Source organism: Mercurialis annua, linkage group LG3 (genome assembly GCF_937616625.2).
Source record: "Mercurialis annua linkage group LG3, ddMerAnnu1.2, whole genome shotgun sequence".
In the NCBI taxonomy this organism is placed as follows: Eukaryota; Viridiplantae; Streptophyta; class Magnoliopsida; order Malpighiales; family Euphorbiaceae; genus Mercurialis; species Mercurialis annua.
In genome coordinates, this window is record NC_065572.1 from 69,167,770 (window position 1) to 69,179,620 (window position 11,851).

At 29.1% G+C, this 11,851-nt stretch overlaps 1 protein-coding gene and 1 long non-coding RNA gene across 2 annotated transcripts; one reads left to right on the plus strand and one right to left on the minus strand.

Moving 5' to 3' along the window:
• Positions 1-925, plus strand: LOC126674441 (uncharacterized). The gene is made up of 2 exons (XR_007639531.1): positions 1-566; positions 704-925. It is a non-coding gene; the product is annotated as an uncharacterized LOC126674441 (long non-coding RNA).
• A 3,568-nt stretch (positions 926-4,493) lies between these two features.
• On the minus strand, positions 4,494-7,207 carry LOC126674985 (BTB/POZ and TAZ domain-containing protein 1). Its single transcript, XM_050369551.1, has 5 exons — positions 6,983-7,207; positions 6,742-6,875; positions 6,159-6,462; positions 5,754-6,070; positions 4,494-4,825 (listed from the first exon to the last, which is right to left on the minus strand). The coding sequence occupies exons 1-5, from the start codon at positions 7,127-7,129 to the stop codon at positions 4,660-4,662; spliced, it is 1,068 nt and encodes a 355-aa protein (XP_050225508.1). The 5' UTR covers positions 7,130-7,207; the 3' UTR covers positions 4,494-4,659.
• Positions 7,208-11,851: the final 4,644 nt, after the last annotated feature.

The window sequence follows — 11,851 nt, forward strand, 5'->3', positions numbered from 1 at the left end:
TGAGCAGAAACCGAACCAGACCGAAAAACCGAACCGAACCGAACCGAAATTTGTTGTTTGGTTCGGTTTTTTGGTTAAAACGGTTTGGTTCGGTGTTAGATAAATAGAAGTTTGGAGTTTGGTGTTCGGTTCGGTTTGAGATTGTCAAAAACCGAAATAACCGAAAAACCGATAACACCGAACCAGTTAAAATAGTGTCATTTTGAGGTATAAGGCCACATGTATAATGGGTCTGATTTGGTTTATTTCTATCACAAAAATACCCCTAAACTTGACATATATAATACTCCTTATAACTTTGAAACCCTAATTCTCTCATTTTTCACTCTACTGCGCCGTTCTCTCCTCTATTCTTAATTTCTTATTCTTCTTGTTTTACTTTCTCATCAAATTAAACCCTATTTTCTAATTGATTTTATCAATTTCTTTTGCTATTGTCTTTCAAAATAACACCTAATCACACAATTTCCTTAACGAATGAGCACTTTAATTTGCTGGAAGGTCATATTTGTTGCTTCTGAAATTTATTAATATGCCTTCGAAATCGAAATTTGCTTGAAGTCCAGGTAAACGTTTAATCTTTTTCTTTAATATTTTTGTGTTATGGGTATAAAATTAAAACTGTTTATGTTTTATTTTTTTGGTTTAATTTATTATTGGTATACCTTCTTATTAATTTATTCTTTATTTTTGTATTTGACAGATCTGATCCTAAAGAAGATGAAGTTGCTGGAAATCCTCCTATTTATTATTGCTTTATTTGAATGAGATTTACTGATTTTTTGTATACATTTATTTTTTTTAATTCTTTTGCTGATATTGTTAGCTGTAATATTTTTGATTCAAAGTTGTAATTTTATTTCATGTGGATATTTTAATTGTAAAGATCTTCATCTCTTTAAATATGAATTTGTTCTTTCTGTTTCTTGAGTGTATAAGATTTTGTGTTCATCTTGTATTTAATTTCAGAATAAAAGTGTTGGGCCATATAAAAAAGGCCAAACCGAATTAAAAAACCGAAACCGAACCGAACCGACCGAAAATTTCGGTCAAAAAAAATTTCGGTTTTTGGTGAAAAATATTGCGGTTCGGTTCACGATTTAGACAATTTCGGCATGGTCGGTTTTGGTCGATTCGTGACCGAACCGAACCGAATCGACCGATGCTCACCCCTACTTATTACTAACCAAACTTTGATTTTCTTTGTTTTCAGGACTACCAATTAATCATTAAAGACAACTATTATAAGTCTACCAAAACTAATAGACCATTAAGAATTTAATATTCGTTTCATGTTTGCCATTTTTAATGAGATTAAAACTCCAAAATAATTAAACATGTGATCTTTATGGGAACACTATGTGTATGGATGTATAATTAGGAAATGAAAAAAAAATCAATAAAACTTATGACACATAGTCATTTAATTTATTTTTCACTTGTTTGAGCAACTAACTCCAATATTTTTCATTTTTATGTCAGAACACACCATAATTTATATTTTTATTGTAAAAAATAAGTTTATAATAATTTATCACAACAATTAGGCAACTTTTTAATATCTATTTCACGTCACTCAACTCCGATTTGTATTTTATGCGTTTTTAAAATATAATTATGGGATTATATGACCCAAAAATAAAGAGTTTTGAAATTAGTGGCTTAAACAAATAAAAACTGGATTGAATGACCTTGTGTCACAAGTTCAGAAGGTGTATTGACCATTTATTCATTAGGAAATACCCTTTCTTTTTTGTTGGAACTCAAAATTTCCGGTTATTTTATAATTTTATATTTCAAATGATAAATACATAGTTATTAAATTTTGTATGATCATAACTCGATATTTACTTATATTTGTTCTTATATACACAAAAAATAGATAAATTACAAGCTACCTCCTCCATCCCGACTATTTTATTATTGTTGATATTCTATATTTTAGATCACTCTCTATTTTTATTAATAATTTAAAAAAAATACTGATCTCTAATAAATGTATATTATTAGCTGTAAATGAATTAGTTATTTCATATATAAAATCAATATCTTTTTTAGTAATGCAAAATAAATAAGTCTGGTCAAATTAGTTAATACAAAATGCACTAATAAAAGTAGTTATTAGAATGCTATTTGTTTACCTTGAAAAGGTATAAATAAAATAAAACTAACAAATAGATAAAAAAAAATTTTAACTAGTTTAATTATATTTTTTCTATTCGTGTTTCTATTCGAAATCCGAATGACCTTTTATTTTGAAATGGAGGGAATATAAGCTAAGATCTAAATTATTCTTATCAAGCACACGTTATTTATTTTTACATAATACTTATTTAATGTATTAATATAATAATTTAATTAAAGTTTCACATAATTTTGAATATGACTAAATAACCAAAAAAATCGAAAATGATCAGACATATTGTCCCAAGTAACATGATTGATGTTGTGAATTATGACGCATGAGATATTTGTAGTTTGATTCATGAATGTTCCATAAGTTTTAGAAAATATCATTAACAGGAGAACAAGAGCTGAGTTGTTATAAACGGAACTGATAATAACCTCAGGAAATGTGGTTAATTTCATTGCTAGTGTCCAAATTTGATATGATATCTTAAATTGATATTTAAACTCAAATTTTTATCATTTTTGTATCCTGATTTTTTTAATGTATATTATTTGGTAATTTTCTTTTAGAAAATATCATTCACAGGAAAGCAAGAGCTGGATTGTTATTAAACGTAACTAATAATAACCTCAGAAAATATGGTTAATATCCATAGTTGATATAATTTTCAAAAAGAAAAATCCATAGTTGATTTAATATCTTATGCTGATATTCAAACTTTAATTTTTACCATTTTAGTATCTTAACTTCTATTTTTTTTTTGAAATAAAAACTTCTATTAATCAAAAGCTGATTGATCAGCCAGTACATAGAATTTGATAATCGGAGGGACATGCCCCAACCAATTAGATAAACTAAAATAGTCATATACTACCACATGAGATTTTCTATCGTAATTAAAACAACATATATGCATCTCAATTAAGTTAAAGTAGTCATGTGCTATCAAACTGATAATATTACAAAGTAAAGAGTTGTTATTGAAAGCATCCATTACAACCTTTAAAATAAAGGGAATTAGATTAGCTTCGCTTGCCATGATAATACTAACTTTAATCGCACGACTGCTACAACTAGCAGCTATAACTTCATCATTAAAGCCCCTAATCACATCTTCAGTGACATATCTCTTCTCTTGAACATTAAAGACATCATCTATACTGACGCAAAACATACCGATATTTGGTGAAATCCGTCGTAAGATGGTGGCTCTAATTGTTTTAAAGATCCAAATCGCTTGCATCGCAAAAAACAATTTCATCTCCAACGATGAAAAAAACTATTCTTAATTTCGATTAGAATAAATCTAATAAAATTAAGATACTAAGGTAGAAAATAATTTCTAGATCTAGACCAAAATTGGCCAAGAAAGAAATTTTATTCAAAATTAAAGACAAAAACTATGGAAAAGGGCTAAAAAACTGAATTTGAGAGATTTGAGAGGTGATTTTTGGCCAAGAATGGCCAAAAACCACCTCCCAAATGAACAAAAAGGTAAAACTTACTAGGGTTTTCTTAACTTCTATTTTATGCACTCCTTGTGTTCCAATATAATTGTTTATTTTGTTATTTTTTTTATTTTCATATAATTTAAGAAAATAATTAACAGTTTAAATTTTATTTTTTTTATTTTTTTCATTATACACATATCCAATTTTATGGCTAATTTCACTTTTTTGAAATATTCACAATAGATAGTGAACTTTTTTTAGAAAATATAAATAATTATTTTTAAAAGTCATGATTTATAGAAAAATGAAGAAATATTTTGGGATAAAATAATTGACAATGATTGAGTGAGTATATTAAATTTGATTAAATTAATACTAAAATGCATTTCATCAAAAGCCGCTTTATATGGTACTTTGCGGCAAGTTATTTTTTTATATTATCTAAGGGTAAATATTTTTAACTATTGTACTTTTGTTTTTATCTTGTGTTCTCGTTGTTTTTTTATAATGAACGTCCCATAAGAAGATAAATACACAACAAAAATATCACATGAAAGGTTATCAATAGCTTATTGTGGTAAGCTTGCCATATAGAAAGAATGACGTGTTTTTAATTTTTGACGTCTATATCTGAAAAAGGATAAGATCAAATTAAATCATCAATAGATACATCTCGTTCTATATTAGGTCAGCGAGCTATTTTTTTTATTTTTCTATCAATGTCAATGCAATTAATACAGTTTAATAATAATTTTGAATATTAATAAAAAAAATTATATAGATAATCACATCATTTTTCATAATAATAAAAAAAAACAATAATACTTCACATATATGATTTTGACAATCTATTTGTGGATCTAAGCATTAAAAATTGTAAGAGAAGCAAGAAGATGATTGGTGCACAAATGTATGGCAAACCATGAGTTACTAGCATTTTATTATACATAAATTTAGGATTACAACTTAGAAGCAACCACTTTTCCCTTTATATACACAAAATTTAACTCAACTACTTTTATCTACACTTTGAAAATAACAAACTAACCAAAAAGATTTAAACATTTACTAATTATATTATAATTTAAAACTCCTAATGGTGAGATCTTGTAATGCGTCTTCCCGTTTTCTCTTAGGGAGGGAGAGAGAAGAAATGACTCTTGCAGATACAACCTTCCTCACTAGCAACTTCCACAGGGAATCATCGCCCTTTTTCTCTTGTTTCATTTTTAGTTTATTTTGCCTGTTGACACAAAGCAACCAATTATTAATAAATGGACTAAAGTGTTAATAATTAAAGTTTTGTGCTAGATTGTGACTACACAACAAATGCTAGGGACATCAACTTGTAGAAGAAAAATCATGACAATTATAAGAAAAAGGAAGTACCCTCGCCATTTCCTAGACTTAATTTTCTACTTAGGATGACTAAAAAGAGTTTAAAGACGTAATCTATCTGTCACTATTCTCAGGGGATCCTCTTTCTCTCGCCTATACCTAATCATGGGTCGAATTTAGGCATATTCGGACTGTGTCCAACCAAAATTGACTCTTTTGCGTGTAAGTACCTAGTTCGGGATTAATATTTACTATCCAACTCTTGTTCATAAATTGGAAATAAAAATTTAAATTTAAATCCGCACATAAACTAACGGATGTCCGATCCGATCGACAATTCTACTCTGGTCAAATTGATTAGTAGGACAAAGTTGAACCATCATCAACTAGGTCTCAATTACAAAAACAACTTTATTTCATCAAACAAAATCAAGATAAAAGGGATAATACTTGGTAATGGGCAATGTTCTTATCTCTTTACACAACTAGTTGCTCGGCCTATCAACTTGGTATTACTATTATGTCCTATTCATCTCATATAAGCCTAGACAAATTAATATCGCATGGGTTTAATTGTATGATTCTTCTTCTAAAAAGCTAAAAGTATCACATGGAAAAAACCAAGGGGCCTGAAAAGACAACTTTTTATCTTTTAAGACTTTAGGACTCGATTGGTAAACAAATTAAGAACGTAGAATCAAAGCAAACCACGAAAATTGACCCAATAATTAAATTCAAATCCCACATGTGAAATATTGGTCAATAATTAGAAACCCCGTTACGGTGCTACGTGGCATTATGAGCATAAAAATAGGAAAGGAATAGGTAAATACCGGCACAGAGGAACTCTGCAAGAATCTGCCTGGTCACACATAGAAGCGTGGAGTCTCAGAAGCTGCCACATCCTCTTACAGCGTGAGCAACCTCCATTCACCCGATTCTTACACGTGGCAAAGTGCTTGATCAAAAGCTGGACTCCTTGACACGTGGAAAATTTACTGCATGGGGCCCTATTTTTAGCTGGCTCCACGTCACAAGGCCCCACACTTGTGCACCCTTCTGTGCAAATGTGCTCTAAACACTCCATTGCTTCACTTAACTCCATGTATAATCTCTGCTCTTCCCTCTGCCTCTTTAATTTTTTCTTCCTCTGTTAATTAATAATTAAAAATAACCATTAAATTAATTATCCAAATTAAAAAATTGTCAATTAACTAAATATAGTGAAAGAAAATTACCAATTCAGCCTCGTCAATGAATTGGAGTATCTCAAGCTCAAGAAAAGGATCATTATTTTGCATGAACTGCCACGCTTCTGTATTTTCCACAGGCTTGAAATGTTTAGTAATTAATCTCATACACTTGAGATAAAGATCAGGTGCATCGCAGAGTCTTGCTAATTGAAGGACATCCACCACATTCTCAGTTGTCAACCGTTCACCCACATCTCTAGCGCATCTCTGTTTAAGCTGTGGGACCAGGTATACATGGGATAAGGCTAGCAGATGGATCCCAAATTTCTCCAGCTCCTCCTCAGTACATCTGATCCAAGGGCATTTCCGTCAATTTCTACTCATTTAAACTAATTTTTAATCTAATTTTTAATTAATCAAATTCATTTCCTCCAAGTTTGGAAATTTCGTCTATAAGTTTACATATATAATTATTTATCTAAAGCTATCTTAATCGCTAACAACTAATTAGCCGGCATATAGAATACAATCTCTAAGCCGTTAGATTACTTTTAGAACAATCAAAACGGACGGCTGAGATGAACAAAGATTTAATCCATTAATAAAACATGGAAATTAAGCAACTAACCTGGCAGAGTAAATAAAACCAACGAACGCCGAAACGGCGTCGCACGGAACGCCAAGGATAGCAATCACTCTCTCGGAGCTCCGGTGCTTACGTGGTCTATCAATTACGCTTTCTAGTACCGACGATGCTGAAGCCTATTAATATTGTTCCACAATTTCAAAAAAGAAAAGAAAATTAGATACTTAGAGCTATAATTCATTTCATTAATAACCAAAAAATCTATTAAAAGTTCATTAAGTACCAGAACACTGCTGTGAGCGGGAATACGAAGGCCGCCGGAAGTTAAAATTTGAACATCCGGTTGAGGTAATTCACGCAAATGGCCGTACAGCTCGCCGTAGACGGCGGAGATGGAGGTGGCGACTGCTATGTTATTAGATACTTCCATTTAGAGAGAAATTAATGAAAACACACGTTTTTTAGAGTTTTTTTTTTGTGCAACTTTGAATGGAAAAAATGATGTGTTTGGTCGTGTATCGGATGAGCTATTTATATCCAACTCATTATGAAAAGAGTCGCCACGCCAGCTACTATTTCTTAAAAAATATCATGATATTCACGACAGGGGAGACGTCATCATATTTTGTCTGTGTCTGGTAAAAAAAGAAACCAGGTTTATTTAGTGAGTTAAATACCATTTGACCCCCTAAAATTTTCATTTTATGTCCAGTTAAGTCCAAACTTAATTTTATTATAAAATAGCTCCTTAAATTTATCAATTTAGGCTATAAACTGTTCAAATTTCAAACTAATAATTAATTGTAAATTTAGGAAGTGAATTGATACTAAAATTATTAATTGGTCCAAATGTTGTAATTGTGAGAAATTAAGGAATAACTTACTAACACGTTTAGTAAATCTTGTGCATGAATATTTTCTATGCTATAGTGATCAATTATATAATGATATTGACAAAGAAATTTCAGGTGATTTTAGAAGAATCTAATTCCTTGACCAAATATGTATAAAGTAAGCTAATTTGGACATGTCTTCATAATTGCTGAAAGAAGAATAAGATTGTGAAGTAATTGAAGCATTCTTGTAATGCAATTTTCAAACTTGTGAAATTCACGTAATGTATAAGTAAAACCGTATTGTTTCCAATATATAAAAAGAGAGACACCCCTTCAAAATTTAATATGTAAAACGCGAACTTTATAATTAAGCATGAAAATGTAATATATTATGTTCTAGTAGATTTTATTTATTTGTCTCCTAATAAACTGAAAAATAGGTTTTATTCTAAGGTTCTCAGAAAAAGAAAAAAGTAGTTAATAAAGTGGTTATATGTGCTTAATAAATATATTTGTATGAGTTAAATCAATTAGTGGAAAAATTAAAAATTACTTATTATTATCGGTTCAGATTATGCGTACGCACATGCATTACATGATTACAACTAAATTAATAATTTAAATATTTGTAAATAAAATTACAATCTTTATATTAGATTAGAATTAACGACATACATTTAAAACAGAAAATGCCATTCATATATTAAAATTACTTTCTATAATCTTAAAATCTTTTGAAATTCGATTAATTTATGTTGACGTGCAGTGGCGTAGCCAAAAATTAAATCTAAAAGAGCAAAATGTACTATTTTCATAAATAATATGTGAATTTAAAATTTCTTAAAACTAAGGGGGTTAATATATGATATTTTTTAAATAACTAATACAAATAAAAAATTAATTTTATATAAAAAGTTGTATTTTTTGGAAAAATAAAAGAGCTAAATGTCCCTCTTATGATGCATGTGGCTCCGCCACTATTGACATGTCAATTAAATTGCCTCCCTCTTTTCTTCTAAGTTCGAATTTTCTATTTCATCATTAAATAGTTTCTCAAATAAATTTATACATAAAATAAAATTAATGTTGTATATATGTATAAATAGATAAATGTATATATATTAATAATATTTTGTCAAAGGAGATGTATTTAAAATTAGTAAAGAAGAGCGGGGGAAAATTAGGATAAGACAAGGTGGGACAATCGCCCCATCCCAGTTAGAAAATGATAAAGATCAATGAGTACTGTAAATTATTTTAAAAATGATTGAATGTTTTTTAAAAAGAAATTAAGTCAAGCGATATGGTCGTTTGGTCTAAAAATACTAAAATATTCTAACAACATATTATTCGGTTTAAAAATAATCGAATGATATGTTGTTCCATCAAAAAAAATTGTCTCACCTGAATAAATTTTTTTAATTCCGCCACTGGCAGCGAGTGCATGTACTCTAATAAAGACATGTATATGTTATAATTTTAATTAAATCTCATAGATTTAATTTTATATTAACGTATACACATATATGTATACAATTTTAAATATAAAAATACATTTTAATCAATCATGTAAAATATAAATTTTAAATTTTAGACATTTTTTAAATATATATATATATATATATATATATATATATATATATATATATATAATTATTATATACATGTATAGTTTAATTCTAGAAGTTAAAGAAATTATAATAATATATATTAAGAAACTAAACATTTATAAGTTTTATTAAAGTTATAACATATTTATTTCTTTATTAAGGTGTGGCCGTAGTTTAAAAAAAATCAAACATAAAGTTAAATATGTCTTTTTTGATAAGATAGATATTTGTTCTGTCGAAAAATTATCAGGATATTTTGTAATTTTCACCTTGAACTATTATGGAACAAAATTCCAGTAAGGAGTGGATTTAATGTACAAAAAATAAATCTATAGTGAAATACATCCAATTTTTGACAGGTTGATATTTGTTCTTATTTAAAAATTACAGTTCTTTTTTTAACCTTTCGCCAAATAAAGTTCTTAAACATTGGTCACCTGTCCTGCTGCCCATAACACAATCATACACCGGTAAATCATTCTGGCCATACGACTCCATTACTTAAATCGTAATTGGCGCTTGGGAACTCTCGGATCCTAATTGGCGGCAACAAACATTTTACATTTCCACATTTGCCCTTTCAGCTCATCACTCGCATTTTCTTTCTCTGCCGCATTTATTTCCGATCTTCGAAACGGCATCAATTACAAAAAGTTCGCAAATAAGATATTTAAACGAAACGTAATTATCACCACCTAAAAGACCAAAATAAAATACTTTTATTAAATGAAAAGCGAAAAGTGTAAATAAAATATGGTCCTCAAAATCTGACGTGGAACGGATAAACCAGCCCTTTGCAAGAGGAGCAAATTAGTTAGAGGCCAAATTTACAATTAAACGGCTTTTGGAGTCCAGAAGAGACTTAGCTAAATATGACGTGTAATTCATCTGTATTAATGCCAGCTATTATTTTGTCCACATGTATGTTCAAATGTTGACACGAGATCTGATTACAGTCTACGTGGCGATATAATAAATTTGTTGTCCGCAATGCAGTAGCCACACGTTTCACTGATTTGCGACACGTGTCGAGTAATGTTGATGATAAAGGTCATGATTTATTGGTTTATAATAGAGTATGAGATGGCCCACCTATTTGTCAAATACATACTACAAAATTATACGGTTGGTTTGTATTGCTCCATTGGTCAGTTGTGCGGCGACCGACCCTATATTTTATGGTGTAAAGATGATCTACGGTGGTGCGCCGCGGCGGTAGATAAAACCTAAATTTATTGTAATTAAAAACAATTTTTAATAAATAAAATGAGTGTTTTTAGTCTTTTAATTATTAGTGTGTTGAATCAGTAAAGACAGACTTCATATTTCTTTAGTTTTTGTGATTATATTAATAAAAATGTGATCAATCTATGTATAAATAATTAATTTTTTAAATATCAAATCGAAATGTATAGATTTTATCTATAATATAATTTGTAATGTATCATTTAATACCAAAAAATAAACTTTGAAAAAGTTCAAACACTATTTGATATAATTGTTTATTGCAACTAAGAATGAATTAGTCTATTATTTAATTTATGGTCTTGTTGTGATAAATTAATATGATTTGATCGTTTAAGGTTATTTAATTGATGGACTGTCCTTCGTGCTATTTAAATAAAGAAAAATTGATTCTGTTGGTGGGATTTGTTTGAGAAAAAGGGATTTGGATAGAGTTAAGTCAAGTAGAATTATTTAATTTCATACATTGTCACCCCTCCCTTGTTACTTATCCATAATTTATGGTGTGGGTTAGCATATAGGGAATATTCAAAGTTCCTTTTGTTTTAAATTTAATTTAACCGGCTCCCACATCAACCTTGTTGAGATTTGATATTATACAAGTTCTAAGGGTCCATTTCGAAAAATATAGATAAGCTTCAAGGGTTACAAGTGTGTTCCATTAGTTCATTTATACTTATTAAAAAATATTAAATAATAAAACAAATAAGTAAAAAAATTATATCATAAATGTTGATTGAGTTATTGTATAGATGATATGGTACAATAGTTGTATGAGATAAACAATCTTATATATTATATATATATTAGAGAGTGGTTCATTGTACATTTTAGTTATTGCTCTAAACATGATGACACTCTTATTTATTTTTTGTCATTTTAATACGTATATATTAATAATATATTATTCAATTATTAATTAAATTTAAAGAGTTAATGTCATAAATATTCATTAACTTTATACATTTTTTCATTTTAATCACGCGGTTTAAATTTTATCATTTTCATGCACGAACTATCATTTTTTTTCAAATTCATACACGGTGTTGAGGTGTTGTAGGTACCTATTTTCCGGATAGGTAAAAAGTGCTAAAAGACTGAAGCGTCCAATGTTGATTTTCAGAAAAATCTGTCCGAGTGACGAGTTATAGATTTGTTTCCTGGAATCCAAGCAGGCGTAATCAGTGCGTAGCTGCAAATTAGGAGGATTAAAACGTAATTAGCCGCAATTAGCCGATAAAAATCCGAAGAGATTGTAATTTAAGTCCAGAAATTGGACTAATTGCAATATCATAGAAATTTATGAGCCTATTTCAAATTTTACGGATTAAAATTGACCACACCTAAACCCGTAAGGTCCCAGAAACCTTTTTAAGACTTTTGGGCACCAAAATAGACTCTCAGCGCCTTTTCATTAAAAATAAATTCGAATTTAATAGGCCAAATGACTGAAAAAGGCAA

What these genes read in the sequence shown, in the direction of transcription:
- LOC126674985 (XM_050369551.1), bottom strand. Translation starts at nt 7,129, where the DNA reads ATGGAAGTATCTAATAACATAGCAGTCGCCACCTCCATCTCCGCCGTC. An exon ending in CCGCTCACAGCAGTGTTCTG is followed by an intron (nt 6,876 to 6,982) that starts GTACTTAATGAA and finishes CAATATTAATAG; the next exon opens with GCTTCAGCATCGTCGGTACT. An exon ending in GGTTTTATTTACTCTGCCAG is followed by an intron (nt 6,463 to 6,741) that starts GTTAGTTGCTTA and finishes CCCTTGGATCAG; the next exon opens with ATGTACTGAGGAGGAGCTGG.